The sequence below is a fragment of the Felis catus genome, chromosome B3, assembly GCF_018350175.1.
Source record: "Felis catus isolate Fca126 chromosome B3, F.catus_Fca126_mat1.0, whole genome shotgun sequence".
NCBI lineage: Eukaryota > Metazoa > Chordata > Mammalia > Carnivora > Felidae > Felis > Felis catus.
The window spans coordinates 3,243,129-3,265,607 of NC_058373.1; the positions used below are offsets into that span (position 1 = coordinate 3,243,129).

The 22,479-nt window shown below is 47.4% G+C and overlaps 1 protein-coding gene across 3 annotated transcripts in view; it reads right to left on the reverse strand.

Annotated features, from left to right (window-relative positions):
* Positions 1 to 22,479, reverse strand: part of ADAMTSL3 (ADAMTS like 3) — a 351,370-nt gene that overhangs the window by 184,126 nt on the left and 144,765 nt on the right. For 2 of the 3 annotated variants that reach the window (XM_023254830.2, XM_045058725.1), the window contains one exon: positions 13,573 to 13,699. The exons of the other annotated variant lie outside the window; for it this stretch is intronic. In XM_023254830.2, the coding sequence (XP_023110598.2) occupies positions 13,573 to 13,699 (127 nt within the window). The remainder of the gene's footprint in view (positions 1 to 13,572; positions 13,700 to 22,479) is intronic. 3 annotated transcript variants of the gene reach the window in all.

Below are 22,479 nucleotides of genomic sequence, written 5' to 3' on the forward strand. Positions count from 1 at the left end.
CGTGTTTAACATTTAAATTCAAGTTAGTTAACGTACAGTGTCGTCTTGGCTTCAAGGGTTGAACCCAGTGATCCATCGCTTACCTGCGACACCCAGTGCTCGTCCCAACAGGTGCCCTCCTCAACGCCCATCCCCCATTTAGCCCATCCCCCCACCCACCTCCCCTCCAGCAACCCTCACTTTGTTCTCTGTCTTTGAGAGTCTCTTATGGTTTGCCTCCCTCTCTGTCTCTATCTTATTTTTGCTTCCTTTCCCCTATGTTCATCTGTCGTGTGCCTCAAATTCCACATATGAGTGAAATCGGGATATGTGTCTCTTAAATTTGGAGTAGAAGATCCTTCACACTGCTACTCACTGGGCCATTTCCCAGGGCTGCTTCTTGTCACACATTAAATGTCACCTGCATTACGTTTACTCTACAAACTATCGGGAAAGGCCATCTGGATGGGGGTCAGGGTCACAGGTGCTGGAGCCACATGACCTGGGTTGGAATACCAGTGCTGCCACTTGGGACTGCTGTGTGACCTGGGGCAAGTTTCTTGCCTTCTCTGAGCCTCAAAATAAGGATAATAAGCATACTTGTTTCAAGGGAGTTTTGAGGAGGTTCAATGAGGTAAGTTACGCGCAGGGCTTAGAAGAGAACCTAACCACCAGAAGGGCTGGGTAAGGGTAAGTTATTCAAACTTCGCTGAGCACTTACTACATCCCCAGGTAGGATGCCAGGTAACTTGAGATAAATTACCTCTTTTATTCTAATACAGTTACAATAAAATTTTTATTAACTCTTCTACAGTTCAGAGAACTGGATTTTTTTTTTTTTTCAGGTTGAAATGACTTTGCCAAGATCACAGATTTCCAAGGGCTTCCTAGGGCTGAGGTCAGAACCAAAAGTTACTCTTAACTCTTCTACTGTGAGATCAAAGTATAATTGTGTAAACCCAAACTCACTCGTCAGAAGCCTGTGCAGCACAGACTTTCTGTTTCATGGGTTTCACTTGTTTTGCAATCTCGGAGCTGACCTAAGGATCCATTAAATTTGCTTCCACGGATTTCCCTCCCACACATAAGTGCTCAACCCCAGCTGTTCCATCATATTTTTTGTATGTCTCATTTCCTGCTACAGATCGCAGTTCCACTAAGTAGCAAGATGTACGGGAAATAAACTGTCCACACAATATTAACTAATCAATAAACATCAGGGTCAGCCCAGAAGGACTGTAATTTATAGCAGATTGTTTATTTCACAGTGAAGTCCAACTAGAACTGCACCAACCTAAACTATCCGTTCCACGGTAATATGGGAAAAGAGAAGAAGTTTTATGTTCGCTTTGAACATAAAAGTTTTATGTTCACTCCCACTCCCCGTTTTTTTGTTTTGTTTTTTTATTTTCTTAATTTGGTGGGTTGGCTTTTCTGCTGGACAAAACTTTTTGTCAGGTATTTTACATGTTACTTTTCTGGACCTTGCACATTTATGTCTCCTTCTGTTCTTTTTTTTTTTAATGTTTATTTATTTATTTTGAGGGGTGGGGCAGAGAGAGGGGGAGACAGAGAATCCCAAGCAGGTTCTACGCTGTCAGTGCGGAGTCCGACGTGGGGTTCGAACCCATGAACTGTGAGATCATGACCTGAGCCAAAATCAAGAGCCAGACACTTACCCAACTGAGCCACCCAGGTGCCCCTCTAGAGCTATTTCTTTGGGCTAAAACTGACACACACATCCTGCCCCCAGTCTCCATTCCCAAGGAACGAAGGAGTGTTTTTAAAAAGGAAGAAAGGCATCCCAATAAATGCTAATGCAAATTATAACAACAACCTTATGGAAAAATTGGAAAGAATGCCTATTTTCCTTTCGAATGAGACAGTGGCCATGAAAGCATTCTGTAAACTGAGAAACGATGGTGCTTGTGAATGCTCTCACGTACTGATCGCTGCTTGGTGTCTTTTACACTAGAAAGGGGTAGTCGTGTGATGCTGTGCAGAGCAGGGGATGATAACTTTCCAAAGTCAGGGAGTCGGGTTTGATTCAAGTTCACCTGCCGCTCTGTGTGTGCAGTAGACGGCTGTAGGAGGCAGATGACCGGAAAGTCAGCATGTGGAGACACCAGTCCTGCAGCTGGACGGCCATCCAGGCCGCCTTTTGTAGCTCGAGGTGGGACGAAAGAGACATGCCAGGAGCAAAGACAGGGGAAAGTCAAACTCAGAAATCAACAACCACTTTTTAAAAGTAGAGAGGAAGGGCGCCTGGGTGGCTCAGTCGGTTGGGCATCCGACTTCGGCTCAGGTCATGATCTCGCGGTCCGTGAGTTCGAGTCCCGCGTCGGGCTCTGTGCTGACAGCTCGGAGCCTGGAGCCTGCTTCCGATTCTATGTCTCCCTCTCTCCCTGCCCCTCCCCAGCTCATGCTCTGTCTCTTTCTCAAAAATAAATCAACTTAAATAAATAAATTAATAAATAAACGTAGAGAAGGGACATGCTGGAGACTTGATTTGGCAAGAACAACCAACTGCAGGCTGATAAATGGCCTCTCGTACCCACACCTGCCCTGCTATGACATCCCTGGTCCTGCCGTGAGCTAACTCCATGCTCCATCACCATCACGGGAGTCTAGTATCCCTGCACCTGCGCCTGAGCGTCCTCGGCCGTCAGCCCCTGTGTCTATGCACAACCATCTGCTCCCAACCTGGAGCTGCGCTTCTTTCCTGGCCTCAGACGCCTTTCCCTCAAAAGAGCGTGGTGACAGGCAGGGTGCCTGCGAGTGTCCCCTCCCGTGCTCACTTCCAGGACTCACTCTGAACGGCATGCCGCGGCGGGGGCGGGGGCTACGTTACGCATCAGCAGCAGGCAACAACCTTCTGTCCAGATGCTGCCCAGCAACCTGGCATAACTTTCCCCGCTGCCCTTTATACTGCATCTAAGAAATCAAGAGCCTGGTGGGGGTTAAATGGTCATTTGCCTACTGATCTGGCGGGATGTCGGGATGCAGGATATGTCACCCCAAATACGCCACTTTGGCATACTGATTATTTAAAAAAATTTTTTAATGTTGACTTATTTTTGAGAGAGACAGAGCGTGAGCTGGGAAGGGGTAGAGAGAGAGGGAGACACAGAATCCAAAGCAGGCTCCGGGCTCCGAGCTGTCAGCACAGAGCCCGACACAGGGCTCGAACTCACGAGCTGTGAGATCATGACCTGAGCCGAAGTCGGACGCTCAACTGACTGAGCCACCCAGGCGCCCCGGCATACTGATTACTTTGATTTAAAGGTACTTGCGAAGTAGCAGGTGCAGGAGGGACGCTCTGCCCCTCCTCTGTCCTCTTGAATGCACAAAATAAATCTCCTGTGAGAAAGGTCTCCTCCCTGGACCAGGGGGTTAGAAGCAGCTTTCTCTCCAGAGACAGGGAACTGAGGACAGAGGAGGCTTCATGGGTAAACCTTGTAACTACTTCACCATTTACTACCACAGCCCAATCCCCTTGTCTTGTCAATGCTCCACGAATCTATCATTCCTTTGCTTAAAAGGTAGAAAAGCTTCCTGCTTTGGCCACTTCTTTGAGTCTCCTGTCTCTGTGGGGCTCCCATATGTACGCACGTAATTAAATTTCTTTTTCTCCTGTTACTCTGTCTTCTTATTACTAGGGGCTGTGAACCAAGAACCTGGAAGGGTAGAGGGAAAATGATCTTTCCTGCACTGCAGGGACGTCAGAGGCTGAAAAGCAGAGGCATTAACCAGAGGCACAGATGAGAGTCACTACCTGGAGACTCTGGCGACATGGAACTGTCCAGATTTATCCCCCAAAACTCTAGGGTAGGGCCTGAGGGCTAGAACACGGACCAAGTTCCCCAGAGGGTCCTGATGTGCATGCAGCAGTACGAGCCACGGGGCGGGCTCTGATGGGGGGGGGGGTGCGGGCTCTGATGGGGGTGCGGGCTCTGATGGGGGGGCGGGCTCTGATGGGGGGACGACGGGCAGGTTGGCTGAGGCAGCCTTTGCTCCACTTCTGCTTCCATTTTTGTGCTGTGTTCCGACCCCATCCCTCTAGACCTCAGTGCACATTTCTTGCTCATCTGGGAAGACCTCTCAGGAGGCTGGGGAGCACATGAACTCTGAAGTCAGACCCGCTGGGGCACTGACTTGTTGGGGTGAGACTTTGAACAAGGCATTGCATTTCACTGAGCCCCTGGGTCACTGTCCATGTTTGTCAAAGGGGAGGCTGTAAATAGTACCTACTCTGTAGGGTTATGGTGAGGAATAAACCGTATCATACATAAAAGTACTCAGCACAGCACCCACAAATAAGTGTACAGCCTATGGAGGCCCCTATTATTATTACCGTCCCAATAATTATTATTATTCTTAATGATCCCAGAGCACTCTATGGTTAGTGGATGTCAGTTCTCCTGGGTGACGCCAGGTGTGACAGGGCTTGGCCACCAATAGGCTGCTTCCGCTTTCCATTCACGTGGGCAGCTGGTCTAAGTGGGTTATGCAATCCTGTTCCAGGCCAGTCAATACACCCTTATGGAGAACACATCGGGTGCCAGGTAGTGGGCCAGGTGTGAAAGGCCCTCGATGAGCTCACATGCCAGTGAGGGGCTCAGCGCGTACACAAAATCCCTCCCACGCAGGTCGTGATGGTAGCATGTAAAAGTTTCCCAAGCAGCGGTTCACGGGAGATTCGAGGAGACTTCAAACCAACTCACTTCCCTTGCGTATGGAAAACTTCCTGGGCCCTTTAAGAATAAACGTAAGCCACCTCTGTTGAACCTTTTCGTTAAAGCTTTGGAACATGTCTTTCTATAAGATCCCGGGTCTATTTCTACGATCTCCATTCCAACCCAAGGTCTGCTTTTTCTTAAAACAAGAAATAAATTACAGATATACTTAATAGACTCCCAGAGCGAGAAGAGGTCTTGGAAATCATCTGTGCTGAGGCTCTCAGTATACAGACGAAAAAGCCAAGGGCCCTGTGGTTCTGCCTAAGATCACAGAGAGTGAGCAACCAAGCTGAGGTTATTACCCAGTCTCTGGCTTCTAGGCCAGTTCTGTTGCACAATTATTGAGTCCCACTGAAACCGTAACGGAAAGCCGAATCGTCTCTAGCAAAGTGCCTGTGTTCGTTAGCTCAACATGTATTGAGCTCCCAGGACATGCTTCATAAAGGCCAAACAGGAAGTAAAAAGAGAAGAGAAGAGCTTCGCAGACTGGCAGATTGGTCAGAGACAGCTCCTTGAGGAGCTGACCCTTGAACTCAAGGTGGAGAAAGAGGCAACCGTGTTAAGAGCCAGGGGAAGTGTATGCTAGGCCCAGGGACTGGCCAGTGCAAAAGCCCGGAACAGGAAGGGCACTCGGCACTCTAGAATCTTCCAGACAGTAAGACTGGAGCCTCGTGCATGAGGGGCCAAAGGGCACACGTGACATGACACAGAGGCAGCCGTGCAAGACTCTGAAGGTCACGGAAAGGTATGCATTTTAGCCTAAGTGGGAAGGCAATCCATGGGGAGGTTTTAGGCTGGGGGATTCACGGTCGGTCTGAGCGCTCCGTGAGAAGCAGAATTGACAGCACTTCTCAACGGAGGCTGCATATCATTTCGCCCTTGCTTCTCCTCATGCAGAGGACACAGAACACACACAAACACATGCGTGACAGAGCCAGGAGCAGCGGGGAGTTCGGGCCCCAGGTGTTCAGTCTCGGGATCCATTTACCACTCCATGCCGTCTCTCGTTGAATTAAATGGGGAGGGGGCGCCTGGGGGGCTCAGTCGGTTAAGCGTCTGACTCTTGATTTCAGCTCAGGTCACGGTCTCATGGTTCGTGAGATCGAGCCCCACTGACCGTGCAAGAGCCTGCTTGGGATTCTCGTTCTCCCTCTTTCTCTGCCCCTCCCCGCCTCTCTCAAAATAAGTAAATGGGGGGCAATATCCCATGACAACGGTCGGGGGCTAGATTGAAATATTCCTTCAGCCACACACAGCTCTGGTACAGGAACACTATCGGTCAGCATCTTGCCCTGGGAAGACGAATGGGGAGGCAGAAAGAGACGATGTGAGCAGACGGTCTGTTTACCACGTCACGGCTGATGCGGTCTTCCCTGTTACGGACTGAGTTCGGTTTCTAGGTTATTTTAGGAAGTGACAGTCAAAGGGAAAATGTCCTCGTAATAAGAAGCCAGGTCCAGGATTCTATTTCCATCAGGAGATAGGATGTGCTTAACAGGATCAAGCACAGGATGTTTGGCAAGAGGGTGCGGTTATTGCCCTGACATCAAAAGTTCAGCGAAATGCTGGTGTTCCAGGTCGGCCTCGGACATCCCTGTGTCAAGAGGCTTAGATGCACCAGGTAAAAACGTACAAAGAGCCCAGACGGGACAAGCTAAGCTTATTTACTCCCCTTTAGGCCACGTGTGCCTTTATGTGGACAAGACCCAAATCACGGACAAATCTGGAAACACAACGGAGTCCCCTGAGTCCAAACCAAGACTCCAAATAGACGTGCTTGCTTCTCTGTGTACGGAGTTTCCTCTCTTTCGACACCGAGTGGCCTCTGCCTCCCTGTTCCAACCTCCAAAGCTCTCTGTGCCATCGTTAGTTGAGCGTCTCAACTTGCCCCGCGGAACAGGAAATGTATGTGTTGGACCTGGACTGATTTCGGATTTTTCTCATAGCGAAAGTCTTGGCTCTGGGCGCTTAGACCTTGAATCTGCCTCGCTGCCTGGTGGAAATGACAGTGTGCGAGCAACCTTGAGCACTCTGTCCAGAGTGAGGCTGTGCCAATGGCGTCTCACGGCCGTGTTCCCCCCACCGCTCGGTGGGGCTCCCAAGGAAGACAGGAATGATTGCTTGGCAAGGGGAGGACGGAGGAACTTGGTGGACTCCGCAGGCCCGGAGATGCACACTTGGGGAGAGACATGGCTTCACTCCCCACATTTCTTTCACACAAAGCATGATTATAGGGAAGTGCTTCCATAGGGCCCACGGAAAATCCCGGCCAAGAACGGCTTCAGCTGGCCAGTTTCAGAGCAGTAACAGACTTGAAGGGGCTGTAATGAAAGTCAAGGACAAGAAGCAGCATGTTTTCACGCAGGCAGGAATCTGCTCACTCTCCCCGCAGCCCAGGCACAAACATACAGAGCTGGGTGACATCCCGGCTGCCCCTGCCTTTAGCACGTCACCTCACCCGCCGTGCTGGACAATCTGTCCCTACGTGTCGGTTGCCCTTTCTTTGTAGAAACTAATCAAAACGGTTAGATTTTTAGGGGCTTTTGACCCGCAATGTCCTGAACTGGCACAGGGGTCTGAGACACGCCCCCCCAAAACAAACCAGAATGGCAAATTTGGGGGTTGGGGTTACAAGTGCATTTTCCTGGAGAAAAAACTACACAATTTCCAATACAGTCTCATAGGGATCCCTAATCCACAAACCGAAATCAATGTGTGAGAGAGAGAGAGACAGAGAGAATCTGTTCTACCTTACCAAGAGTGAGAAACTGTACCCCATCCCATCCCTTCGCATTTCAGAGCCTCCACGGCTCATGTCTCCAAAAGACTGGTTTCTTGACCCAATTTCACTCAGCGTCTACCCTGGTTCAATTAGAATTACCGCGATTTCTAATCACTCTTGGACCCTGACAAGATGGCGTCTCTTTCTGCTGAGACTTCCAGGCCCTTCAAAGCCAGTGCTTAACTCTAGGTGCTCCCCCAACACCCGAGCTATTATTTCCCCACTTCCAGTCCAAAAGCCGTCCTGGATTAACTCCTCCCAGTCCAGCCTGGCTCCTCACAGTCTCCCCCTGATCTGAATCTTTCCTCTCCAGCGCTACCGTCTCCTACAATTCAGTCTTCCTTGACACTTCTGACAAGGTCCCCCTCCATCCCCATCAGCAGCTTTCTTAAAAACAACACCCGTGGGGCGCCTGGGTGGCTCAGTCGGTTGAGCGTCCGACTTTGGCTCAGGTCATGATCTCACAGTTCGTGGGTTCGAGCCCCGCATCGGGCTCTGTGCTGACCGCTTGCTCAGAGCCTGGCGCCCGCTTCAGATTCTGTGTCTCCTTCCCTCTCTGCCCCTCCCCCGCTCACGCTTTGTCTCACTCTGTTTCTCAAAAATAAGTAAATGTAAAAAAAATAATAATAATAAATTAAAACAACAACAACAACACCCAGACCGACTGACTGCTGATTGGGACATCTGTTTATAAATATTCACATTTACATTTAATGTACGTGAGAGGTGTGACATCTTTTGGTACCCAAATGAGTCATATTTCTAATAAAAACACTGCCAGCATTCACTGGGCACTCTCTAGGTGCCAGACACTATTTGCAATGCTCAACACGATGGATTTACTTAATCCTGACAGCACCTCTACAAAGGCAGTATTATTGCTGTTTCCAGTTTAAAATGAGAAAACCAAAGTACACAGTAGTAAGCAACCAACCCAGGATTTAAACCCAGGCTGTCTGGCCCCCAGAACCCAACTTCTTAGCCACTTCCCCACAGTGTCTTTCGTAGTTAGTTATGAGAGATGGTCCTTAACATCTCTGGTCCTTAGTCTCTTCATCGGTGAGGTGGGTTTGACGATATCAAAACTATCACGTAAGGGGGGTAGTGGAACTAAGTGGGACGCCATGCTTGAGGACAATTCCGGGCATTCGAAAGCACTGTATCAATATCAGTAATAACGGAATGGGTGGAAAGCTGTATCTGTGGTTTCCCAGCTCTGTAGAAGCCAGTGTGTGTGCAGGCCACAGTTCTGGGTGATGAGGCAGCCCTCCCCGGGGAGGACTTCCCTTCCTGAACAAAGGGTACTGCATTCGAGGAATGGTTTTTGCACTACCTCTTTTATTGTCTGGGTGTGGATGGCTGTGAATGTCGAACAGTGACTTTGCACTGACAGAGATGGAAGCCACACTCTAAGGATGATGATGCAGATGATGACGATGGAGGAGACAGAGACGAGTCTGGTTCCTTAAAGACACAGTAGAACGGCTTCTCCAACCTTGGCTGTCTACTGCAGACCGTCCTGTATTTGTAAGTTGGGTTTTCCATGGTATGTAGGAGAAAGCCTTCCTCACTGGTGCACCACTGCTCAAAGCCAGCTCCTTCATGACGTCCACCGGTGGGAACCTCTACGAATTCATGGTCCCCCATCTCAGGGAGCCCTCACAGAGATCACTCTAGCTTTTTACTGTCTTTGGTAAGTTCCTTCCCCTCCTTTCTTTGATGGGAACACTCTCAAGTCTCTGAGAGCCCTCGCTCTTCCAGAGCTGACTCTCACCTCTTAATGAACAGTACCAAAAAAAATCCAATATTCTAGAATACTGCTAATTCCTGTCCATGTTCCCTGCCTGTATAGTTATCCAGCTCCACATGGCATGGGTGTGCACCCTCCTTTTGTCCCGGGTAAATCCTCTGTCTATATAATCTCTGGTCACTTCTGTTCACTCCTCAACCCACTGCAGTCAGTCTTTGGCTTCTGTTGAAATTCATTGAGACCACTCTTGCTAAGGTCACGGGTGGTCTTTGAATTGCCAAAGAGCACATGTTGGACTCCTATTCCAGTTGGTATCACAGCAGCGGTTAACATGGTTGACCGTCACCTCCTTTTTGGAAATACTCAGTCCTTTGGCGTCCATGATACTGCTTTTGCGAAGTCCTGCATTTACCTATTCTTTCTATCTTCTCTCATTCAGGTTCCTTTAAAGTTCTTTGCTGGCTAAATGCCTTGACCTCAGGTGCTCCCCAGGATGCAATTCTTAGCCCCGGGATATATTCTACACACTCTTTTTGGGTGGACTTACCTAATTTATTTATCACCAATAAGGGGATTTTGCTACCAGACAACAATGGACTGGCGTATTTCATTTTTTAGTTTTTTGTAACGTTTATTCATTTTTGAGACACAGAAGATGAGTGCAGGGCAGGGGTGGGAGAGAGAAAGGGAGACACAGAATCCAAAGCAGGCTCCAGGATCTGAGCTGTCAGTACAGAGCCCAATGTGGGGCTTGAACCCGTGAACTACGAGATCATGACCTGAGCCAAAGTTGGACACCCAACCGACTGAGCCACCCAGATGCCCCTGGACTGGAGTATTTCAGATCAATCCTTTAACCCCAAACAAAATACAATCAACATCTCTTTGAAGGTACCAGAAAGATTCTCACATATTTAATACTCATGGGGCCAAATCTCCCAAGAGAAGGAAAATCCGAGGAGGTGAGCTTTACTGTCGGTATGTGACTCCTCTGCGTGAATCCCTCACTCAAGTGAACAGCGAGCATATCCACCCTTCTGCTCAGGCTGGGAGCTGGAATCAGCCTCACTTATTTTCTCTTGTGGTCTTCATTCCAAGGATTATCGGACTCTGCAAATTCTATGTCCTAAAGATCTCTCTGGTCTGTCTCCCATCACACTTCCTTGGACTAAGGCCTCATTATCTCAAAAACCCTCTATTTACAAAAAGTAGTTTTGAAGCATTTACAAAAAGCTTCCCAGATGGACTCCTTGCCTCCCGGCTCCCCTCACAGGTAGTCCAGCCTCGACATGCTGCTAAGATTATTTTATTAAAACACAAATCTAACCACGTCACTCCCCTGCCTAACTTCCACCTAAGTGACGTGTGCGGCACGACAAGGAAGGCCCTTATGATTGCCTCCTGAATGCCATCTGTCTCCTCCTTCATCCCATCCAGTGCGGAACAGGACTCAGGCCTGAGCAACATGTTAACAGTTTCTCAAGAACGCCTAGGCTTTTCGTGAGCATCATGGCACCAACTTTGGGTTTCCCCCACCTGGAACTTTGGGTTTCCCCCACCTGCCTACATCCTCCCATGGTGTTCTCCCACCTGGAGAGAACAAGTAAAATCCCTATATCATAAGTTATATCAAAATAAATTCAAATGAACAGAAGGTTTTACGTGAGGAAAACAGAACCATAGGGGTGCTGGCAGAAAATACACAGGAATAGATTTTTTCCTTTTAAGGCAGCGGTTTACAAATTACAATCTGGGGGTCAAATTCAGCCTGCTGCCTATTTTTGTAAATAAGGTCTGTTTCCAATTTTTTTTTTTAAATTTCTGTATACCTTGGGGGCACCTGGGTGGTTCAGTTGGTTAAGTGTCCAACTCTTGATTTTGGCTCAGGTCATGATCTCATGGTTCATGAGTTCGAGCCCCACGTCAGGCTCTGTGCTGTCATAGAGAGCCTGCTTGGGATTGTCTCTCTCTCTTTCTCTCTCTCAAAATAAATAAATAAACTTAAAGTAAAAATAAAAATAAATAAAATTTCTGCATGCCTTGTATTTTTCCCCTCCATTACTACCCTGTTTTGAGTTTAACTAATTTTTTATAAGCCATTTTGATTTCATTTTCATTTTTTTCTATATATTTGGATATATGCTTATATATTTTTTAGATGTTTAGACATTGCTTAAATACCAGACAGATGACACTTAATCTCCTGAATGTATAACAAGTCTAGTTTTTTTGATCAGAAATAAATGTCTATATCTATTATCTATATTATCTGTTATATAGATACAGATTTACTTAAAAATGGAAAAAGAAAAGCTTCAAAACCAAAATGTGCTGCTTTATTATGAATGTTTAATGTGCATTCAAAGTATTGAAAAGCAAGCCTTTTTACCAAAGGATAATGTCACTAGGACATAAGGACTGTAATTATAAGAGAAGATTTTGAGGGGCACCTGAGTGGTTCAGTCGCTTGAGCATCTGACTCTTGATTTCAGTTCAGGACGTGATCTCAGGGTTCATGAGATCCCGCCCCGTGTTGGGCTCTGTGCTGACAGCACGGAGCCTGCTTGGGATTTTCTCTCCCCCTCTCTCTCTGCCCCTCCACCACTTGTGTGTGCACGCTCTCTCTCTCTCTCTCTCTCAAATTTAAAAAAAGAAGGTTTTGCAACATAAAGGTGCTCATGGAAACTAGAAGCTAGGAAACGCCGGGGAGGACACAAAACAGTGAGCAGGTGCTCTGGGAGGAAGGCTCCGGGAGGTGGAGGGCGTGGCCCCAGGCCTGGGCCTGATGGCTGTCCCACCCCGTGGGTGCCAAAGCAGGAAGAACACACCCAGCAGGACCTGAGAGGAGGACATGACTGCGGCCTCCGAAACAGTCACCGCTGAGGGGGGTGGGCGGGTTACCCCTCCAGACTTCAACAAGGTCCCCTCCATGAGATGCGGGAAACCTAGGATAACGGCGCCCACGATGGGGGCTGTCCAGGGCGACCCGCAATCCTTGCGCGTGGTATTCTGGGAAGGGTCCTTGCTAGTACGTTCAGGGCTGAGGCCCCTAGACGCACACCGGCCGAGCAGTCCGGCTTTAGCGTCTCTCTGGCATCAGAAGAGTGGCCTCCGCCCTCAAAGCTTTCACTTTGCTTCGGCACCAGCTTGTCTGGCGGAACCTCTTCCCGCCGGGACGCGCGCTAAGGAGGCAGGGATGGAACAGACTGGCCCGCGGGTCACCAGCCGCACCTCCTTCAAGGCGCCGGCTTCCCCACCTCCTGCAGTCAGTAACAGGTGGCAGGCCACTGGGCCTCGGGCCCTTTCCCATCACCGTCGCTTGCTGCCATGGTCGTCTTTGGGCCTTGGGGTACTTCCCGCTACGCCCAGTTTCCATGGCTGACTTCTCCAGCAAGTCTAGCTTGAACTGCTACCCCTGCACATAAAGCTTTATCGGAACACAGCCGTGCTCTGTGCTTCGGCCTTGTCTGGGGGTGCGGGGGGGGGGGGGGTGCTGCAACAGCAGTGCTAAGTAGTTGAGACAGAACATATACGCCCTGCCGAGCCCTAAAACCCTACCTGGCCCTTTACCCAAAATGCTTACTGACCCCCAAATCGTGGGATTACAAAAGGCAGACATCACTGAGATTAAAAAAAAAAAAAAAAAGACGAAAATTTCTGAGTACGTAAAACTTAGAAACTATCGATCCTAAAAACACAAACAATATTGAAAGCCAAACGACAAACCGAAGCCAATATTTAAAATAGGTGTCACGGAAGTGCGTGATGGGCACGGAGGAGGGCACCTGCTGGGATGAGCACTGGGTGTTGTACGGAAACCAATGTGACAATAAATTATATTTAATATGAAAATAAAATAAAATAGGTATCACCAAAAAATTGAAAGTTAACAGGCAAGCGGTTCATACTCGTGACGTAACAAACCCTGGCGGAAAAGACCAACATCCAACCGGAAAAACGCAGAGGTGACTTTTGTGGTTCATTGAAAGAGGAGAAGGTCTGGAAAGATGGGGTAAGAAATACAAGGCGGTGTTCTCTACCTTGTTAGCAAGCATGGGAGGCAAATAAAAAAATTACTACTTCATGCTTTACCTTAAAACAATGGCAAATCTTGAAAAAAAAAAAAAAAAACCTGTCTCGGTAAAGATTCAAAGAAACGGGGGGTCTCAGAGAAGTTCACCGAACCGAGAATGTGACAGACACTTTCCGGAAGAAATGGGACTTGCGGAGCACGGGTCGGAAGCGCTCTGCGCCCAAGCAGCTCAGCGACAGGAAAAGGTGTCCAGCAAGGGGCGGTGCAGCGGCGCGGGGGTCAGACCTACTTTTCTCCGGAGAAACGTGCGCCTTGGACTGTCCCCGCACGAGCCTGCAGGTGGAGCCATTGCCGGCGCACACGCCGCAGCTGTCCTCGCGGGCGCCGCTCCCCAGGTGCCGGTCGCAGCCCACCGCCTGCGGACAGAAGCGGGCGACGGGAGCGTGAGAACGCGGGGCTGCAGCTCTAGACATCCTCCCGGTGGGAGCCTTCCTGGATTCAGGAGGGGGCTCTCTTCCACGAGGACAGAGTTTGCAAACTATGCAAGCCGTAAAGCCTTGCAGGATATCGCTTGGGGGGCTGGGGGAGGGCGATCTTACGCGCGCCCCCCATCTAATGGAAAGGGGGGAACCGACACGGCCCCTCCCTGCACATCGTTACTCATTTTTTTAATGTATATTTTTAATTTGAGTCATAGACTTGTAGGTATATAAACTGAACGGAACGCTAGAGATACTGTTTCCGCTGGGTACCCGGCTCCCCACCCCTCCCCTCTCTCCTCTGACCCTACTCTGGTCCTTTTCTCTCCTTTTCTCCCCAAAACGACTGCCATCCTGAAGTCCGCCATATCCTTCTGGGCCACCGTTTTGCTTTGAACACTTTTTTCTTTGTTCTTATCTCCATTTCCACACTATCTCAACATCAATACATACCCATCGCTCTATTGTATATCTTTACATCTCCTTCTGTGTATCGTTACTTATACCCACACCTTGGGTCCTTCCTCTGCCGTTATACCTACGTACGTATCTTTATAAACCATTTTTATTTATTTATTTTAATGTTTCTTTATTTTTGAGAGAGAGAGACAGAGTGTGAGCATGGGAGAAGCAGAAAGAGCAGGGGAGACAGAACCTGAAGCGGGCTCCAGGCTCTGAGCTGTCAGCACAGAGCCCGACACTGGGCTTGAACTCAACAAACCTTGAGATCGTGACCTGAGCCGAAGTCAGAGGCTTAACCGACTGAGCCACCCAGGCGCCCCTATAAACCATTTTTAAATGCAAGAAAGGAATGAATGGGAGAGATGTCTCACCACATATGCCTATACTGCTACCTTTTAGTCCTTACTCATAATTGTGACTTATTATTTTTGTGGGCAATTTGTGTGTGCGTGCATGTGTGGGGCTTTACCCGATTGTGAGCTTCTGTATATGAGGCGAAGGGCTATGCCACGTCTCTTTTTATTTTACAAATACATCTTCTACATAGTATGTGCCCGCTGATATTACCTAGTGAGAGATTTTATCTCTACCCTCCTTACACTCTCTCAACTTTATTTGTATTTCTATACCTGGTGTTTATGCAGGGGCTCTGGAGGCAGACAGCTCCCTGCCCAGCCCCACCAATGCTTTCAAGATGCGGGATGACCAACAATTCAAACTCTCAAGAGACCCATTTTCCTCAAGAGCAATATAGAGATAAGAGGGACATCTGGGTGGCTCAGTCATTTGAGCGTCCGACTTTTGATTTCGGCTCAGGTCATGATCCCCAGGGTCATGGGATCAAGCCCCACATCAGGCTCTGTGCTGAGTGTGGAGCCTGCTTGGGAATTGCTCTCTCTCCCTCTCTCTCTCGCTCTGCCCCTCCCTCTCTCTCTCTCAAGAATAAAAAAATAAAAATAAAAAATAAATGAGTAGTAATATACAGATAATAATACATACTTCACATAGGGTCTGGTAAGGATACAATGAGAAAATGTATGTACCAACTCTCAGTACAGGGATTAGAACATTTCAAAAGGCTCAATAAAAAAGGGTCCCTTCTATCATTTCTCTGGTTTTCATTTCGTTTTGACTCTGGGCATGTCGCCCCCCCCCCCCACCAGCATGGGGAGCTGCTGAATCAGACACTGTATCCAAGGTGTTGAAGACAAAATAAAACTGGAGGGAGTTAAAACCACATCTATGGATGATTCCTTCCAAAGTTTTGGTGCTGAAGGGAAGGAGAAAGATCAAATAAAAGTTTCAGGGAGAGGTAGGAAAAGTTCCAAGGAAGTTTAAGGAAAAGCCCATGATTAAAGATATTTTTAAATTCACAAAGGGCTGTCATGAGGCAAGGGTTTACATCTGTTCTTTGTGTTTCCAAACGGTGAAAGCTACAGGTTTAAGCCTAAGTTTAGTTCAATATCGGAAAGTTTGAGAAGCCAGGGTTCTCCAAGAACAGGTATTCAACCGGGAGCTAGGCAGGATGGGAAAACTGGTGCGGGGATTAAATTATCTGAGGAGTAGCTAACTCCAAAGACTTTTGAGATCCTCTCATCCTGATTAGATGATTTTCTCAAGCTAATAATGAAAGAATGATGGTAATATTTGATTTTTATCGAATGCCTGCCACATGTCCGGCATCATGCCAAGCACCGTACACGTATTATTTCATTAAATCTTGACAGCAACCTGATGACTCGGGTGATGTCTTCTACCCCTATTTTCCAAATAAGGCATCTGAATGTTACTGAGGTCAACTGGCCTTTCAGTATCACACAGCTGGTAAATAGCATCATCAGGAAGAGCCTGAAAACCAGGTCGACTGATCCCAGAATCTTCACACCATGCCACACCTTCCCCATTTTTACACCGGCAGACGGACCACAAAGAACTGAGTCACACAGGCAATTATATGAATATTTACAAGTACATGTGGAACGAATTAAGGGTGATTGATTTTGGAAACGCACTTGCGTGGTTGGGATTCAATCAATGAGTAACTTGTGTTCATGCAACGTTCTCCAAGGGGAATAATTCTACCATGAAGTTATAGAAACACTGTTTCCGAGCCAAGCTCTGTCCTCACAATTCATGTCCCTGAGCACCCTGCATTTCATGAGAATGACCACCACTCTCTATCTGGTCATCCAGAAAGGGTGTGGGTTTAGGAGCTAGGATGGGCTTGTTTTGAAGAGTGTTTAGCGCCTTGTAAGATCTTAGGCAAGCAAGTACCTCCCTGAGCACTTACATTCGTTTTAGAATTTTCTTTCAAGTGACAGTTCATCCAAAACTTACAGCCAAAAAAAAAGCATGTGAAAACATCACAGAAAAAAAAATACCTGAAAAGAAAGTCTGGTTGCCTTATGATTCATGGGGTATAAGTCAGAACTGCCCCTGAAAGGGACTACTGGGGCGCCTGGGTGGCTCAGTCCGTTAAGCGTCCGACTTCGGTTCAGGTCATGGTCTCGTGGTTTGTGAGTTCGAGCCCCGTGTAGGCCTCTGTGCTGACAGCTCAGAGCCTGGAGCCTGCTTTGGATTCTGGATCTCGCTCTCTCTCTGCCCCTCCTCTGCTCACTCTCTCAAAAATTTTAAAAACAAAATTATTTTAAGAAAAAAAGAAGAAAGTAAGGGACTACTAAATTTGGGCTCTCAGATCTCATCCGAACCAATAATAAGCAACTTTTGAAAAACTGCCTGGGGTGTTTTCAACCTCGGTGACATCTCCTGAGGTCAAGACCTCTAATCGTAATGATTTAATAAACCACTAACTGAGAAAACATATCAATAAATTAACATCTATTAAATAACCAACTTTTGTAGAGCCAGGCACCACGGGGAATAATTTAACAAGACAAGATTCATATCCTACAGTGCAGTTAATGAGACAAATTACACAAGATATCTGATTTAAACAAATATTTAAAGTATATGAGCAGCGCTTCCGGGGAGAAATTCTCCTACATAAATCATCACTTCAGCTAAAGATTATTTCACAGTTTCTGCACACGACTTCCTAACCAACTAAAAGAAGATAGTATTGGAATTAAGCGGCATTCCTCCATACGAAGCCACATCTGAATCTTTTTAGGTGAAATTTACTCTTTCAACGGCCAATTTTTTGAGTCGACTTCTGTTTGAGATCCCCGACAACTGGATTCTACCTTAGAAAAACTTCTAGATTCCTGCCTAGAAAACCAGGGTGCATGGAGCCACGGTAGTCATTAGAGATATTCTAAACTATGGGACTTCTCCTTCAGCCCATGGAAGACGGTACTTCCCACCCCCTTAGAAGGTGAGTGTGGTCTTGACTGTCTTGGGCCAAATAGGAGTCTAAGTGCTGGTGTCACTTCTGTGAGAAGCTTTAAGGGTCAGTGAATGAGTCACAAGCTCCCCTTCTTACTACTATAGTTATTATGTAACACCTGTGTTCTAATAGAGCCCCCCTCAGTCTGATCACTGGGACGTTCCAAGAGCAGAGACCCCCGTGGACCCTGTGTCAGACAGGGCGCATTAACAAGAAGTCATCTTCCATTGTTGTAAGACACTCAGCTTCGGCGGCTGTTAGTTACTGCAGGAAAGCCTAGCCAGTGTTGTAAAGAGGAAGGTCTTTACAATTTAACCATGAATGGACACAGGAAGGTCATTAACAGCAAGGTGTTATTTCAAATTGGACATTTCACACTAAAATCCAGACTTCTAGGGGTGTGTGGGTGGTTCAGTTGGTTAAGCGTCTGGCGATCTCACGGTTCGTGAGTTCGAGCCCCGCGTCGGGCTCTGTGTTGACAGCTCCGAACCTGGAGCCTGCTTCGGATTCTGTGTCTCCCTCTCTCTCTGTCTCTGTCTTGTTCTCTCTCAAAAATAAATAAAAACATTCAAAAAAAATTTTTTTAATCCAGATTTCTGGCTCCCGTTGACAAACAGACTCTGGTGTGTTTATACGTAGCTGCCCCCTTCACAAGGAGCAATTCTCCAGGTCTCAACAGCCCTCGTGCTCAGAATGACTCCACCCGATTACTTTCTGTCTGGGACAGGTGTGGAGATACTTGAGTCTGTCTACACGTGACTGCTGTCTGCACATAAGCCCCTGTTGTGCCGGCCATCCTTTACCAGACCACATCTTATTTCCAGTTACAAACTTCAGCTATACTTTGGGCAATACAAAAAGTACAAATACCACCAGTATAGTGCGACGGTTAAGGAAAGAGATTCTGGAATTCGGTGCATGGGTCCAAGTCTAGCTATCCCCATTTCCAGCTATGCAACCTGGGGGAAGTTCCTTAGCCCCCTTACACCCAGTTTCCTCGCGAACCAAGTGGGGCTAATGACGACCCGCCTCATACGTGTGACGAGCTGACACAGCCAAGTGCTTTAGACGATGCCTATCAAGAACCCAGTGAATGTTCGTGGCTATTAGTTTCACTGGAACTACAAGTGGTTTCTTCATCCACCCAGCTGTCAGGGAATTCAATAAACATGAACGGTAAGTCAGACTGGTTGGAACCAGGTCCCGTTTCCCATAAAATTCAGACCTGCAAAACGGAAGGTAATTTCACTCAGGGAGCGTAGTTGTCTCCCGCTGTCTGTGGGGCTCAGATTCCCAACAGGTTGCTCCCAGGGGCACAGTGATGTGCTCATTTAAATGAGCCCGCTGTAAACACACTCGCACAGGTTATTTGTAGTCCGTGCCAAGGAAACATCAGGGCTCAGTCTGCTTATCCTCAGGCAAGCGGCACGAATCACACACACAGTTTCTTCTCTCTGGTCCTAGCTATCACTGAAGGCCACGGCCACATCGTCCAAGAAACAGAATGCAGGTCAACTTTATCCTGTTGAGGGAAAGATCTGAATTCTCCTGAGGTGTCTCAGTCACTTCTGAAGAGACTGCATACAATCCTTTTCTTCCAAATAGCCTTGCCCAAAGAGCACTCAGCTTTCGGCAACCAAGGTATCCTGAGGAATCCGCTTCCCCATCAGCATCACAAAAACGTGATGGGAAGCACACTTTGAAGATGAACTAATTCGGTGTCGAAAATCACATTTCTCCTGCAAGCCCCTACAAGCCTTGGAAATCACTGGAGCAAACTATGCACCTGAGACAACGAATATGAAGAGGGGGCCTTGGTCAGTGAGCCCGAGGGGGGAGGCAGGGAGAGGCAGCCTGTGCTGACTGCAGGCCTCCTGCCTGACTGTTTCTGGGCTGGGCTCCTGGAATGTGTTTGTGAAGGAACGAGTTTAAAATAGGACCTACATCGAGAATAATACCTCCTCTTTCATACTGAAAAGACCAAAGCTCAGCTATGGTAAGCGGCCACAGTAAATGAGCACATTCTGCCACCAGCGTCGACTCCAACCGTGTCACTGAGACCCCCCTTCCCCCAAGCTGAGATCACCAGTATGTATCTGTCTGGTCCAAATGAAGCAAGCATCTCTCTGTCCTTATCTCTCTTGATATCTCTGAGGTATTGGACGCTGCTAACTATTCTTCTTAAACACTCAACCACCCAAAACTTACAAAGAAATTCTGCCCCATCAAGTGTACCCCTTCCAAGGCTTCCTCCTAAAATGAGGCGGCCAGGACTCCGTCATTGGAACCCTACTTCTCTTATTCAGACTCCAAGGACATACATGAGCTTTAACCCTGTGACCCACAGACTCCCAGATCGATGTTTCTCATTTGGAATTCTCTCCTAAGCTCTAAATTCATATATCACCCAATATTTTCTGTCTTGAGGAATGGCCTCATCATCTACTCATCATCCTGTCAGAAATCCAGACATCTTGCTAAGCTTCCCTCTCATTCCCCACATCCAGTAACACACCCAGTCCGAAAAGATTCCTTCGTTAGTCTTTACAATTCGCCGTATCTTCTCCATTCAGCCTCCCTCTGGATTACCCTAAGCTCCGGTTATCCCACACTTGACCTCCTGTGGTTTGGCCAGACCGTGCCCTCTCCAAATAATCTGCCATGTGGCCACTTGAGTGACCTTTCTAAAGACAATCCCAACCGAGCTACTCCCTGTAAGATTCTTCATTGACTCCTATTGTAACTTTCAGAATGTTAATGACTGGTTTCCACCGATGCCCATAACCTCAACTTTTAGCATTGTTGCACAGGTATTTTCCACCTCAACTCTACAGAATGAGTCGCTGGTCCTTAAATATACCTACTATTATTATATCTCTCCAGTGCTATTCACTCTGCTTGTGATTCCCTTTCTCACCTCGGTTTACATAAGTACTGCTCAACTTTTCAAGACCTCAATGTCAAAACGTTACCTTATCCAGAGTATTCTTCAGCTCAAGCTAAATTACTTTTTTTTTCAACGTTTATTTTATTTTTGGGACAGAGAGAGACAGAGCATGAACGGGGAAGGGGCAGAGAGAGAGGGAGACACAGAATCGGAAACAGGCTCCAGGCTCCGAGCCATCAGCCCAGAGCCCGACGCGGGGCTCGAACTCACGGACCGCGAGATCGTGACCTGGCTGAAGTCGGACGCTTAACTGACTGCGCCACCCAGGCGCCCCCTAAATTACTTTTAATAACAATTCTTTTTAATTATGAAAACAACACATACTCATTGTCAAAAACTTGGAGAATGAAAAAGCATAATTCTGCTGATGAGGGATTAGCTTCTCTTAGCATTTAGAGAAAGAGCCCAAAAGTGAACTGGAGGGGTAAAAAGGGGGAAGGGGGAAAAAACAGTAAAACGTGAGATAGTTAATAGAAGTAGCAGGATAGAGAGCACATGTGAGCAAATACATTAACTCAAATATGAATTCGGGAAGGCAAGGTTGAGAATTGTGGAGCCAGAAACAGAAACGAGTAGGCATAGCAGTTAGGACAACTAGTAGATCTGGGAAGAACAATACTAGTTCACGTGGAGCAGCGGAGGGGGCATCTGAATTGAAGCAATCTGTGGAATCTCCAAGAATGGACTTCAAACTGAGCTAGAAATGCAGGATTGAAAATTGAGAGAGAAATAAAGGAGAGAGACCGAGATACATGAATAACCTCTGCATTTGCACGTGGGTAAGACTCATTCATTCAGCAGAGGCCAGACAGCGTAGGCATCGTGGGGCGTGGCGGAAAGCACGATACGTGTGATTCCTGTCCTCAAAGGACTTACATTCTGGTGTGGAAGAATGTCAGGATCAAATGATCACACAAAGAAAGAAATGTGTCCTTACGGAACAGTATCAGTGCAATTAAAAGGTATCGAAATAGAAAAGGGGGACTAATTTAGGTAGAGTAATCCCTGCGGACCTCTTAAGGAAGTGACATTAAGCTGACACCATGAAGATAATAAGAGCAGCCAGGAGCAAAGGTAGAAGGAGGTAGGGACCCTTTGGCAGGATTGGAAAAGCGGCACAAAAGGGAGAAGAGTGGAGTCTCTGAGCTAGAGGAGAGGTCAGTAGAAGCGTCCCAAATAAAAAAGCAAGAAGAGGGGCGCCTGGGTGGCGCAGTCGGTTAAGCGTCCGACTTCAGCCAGGTCACGATCTCGCGGTCCGGGAGTTCGAGCCCCGCGTCAGGCTCTGGGCTGATGGCTGAGAGCCTGGAGCCTGTTTCCGATTCTGTGTCTCCCTCTCTCTCTGCCCCTCCCCCGTTCATGCTCTGTCTCTCTCTGTCCCAAAAATAAATAAACGTTGAAAAAAAAAATTAAAAAAAAAAAAAAGCAAGAAGAAAAAAGACTGAAAAAATAAAAACCAGAGCATCCAAGGACCGTGGGACAACTACAAAAGGTGTGGCATGAGCATAGTGGGAAAACCAGAAGGAGCAGAGAGAAAGGAATAGAAGAAGTATTTCAAGCAATAATGACTGAGAATTTCCCCCAAAGTAATGTCAGACACAAAACCATGGTTCCGGGAGGCTCAAAGCACACCCAGAAAGACAACTGCTAAAAGAAGACTACACGCAGGCATATCGTATTCAAATTGCAAAAAAAAAAAAAAAAAAAATCAAAGATAAAGAAAAAGTCTCGAAAGAAGCCAGAGGGAGTAAAACACCTTACCTACAGAGGAGCAAAGATAAGAACTACATCTGACTTACCCTTAGAAAACATGCAAGCACGAAGACAGTGCAGGGACTGACTTCAAGTGCTGAGAGAATGAAAACACCCACCTGGAATTCTGTACCCTAGGAAATTATCCTTTAAAAGTGAAAGAGAAATAAAGACTTCCTCGGGCAAACAAAAACTGAGGGAATTTTTTTTGCT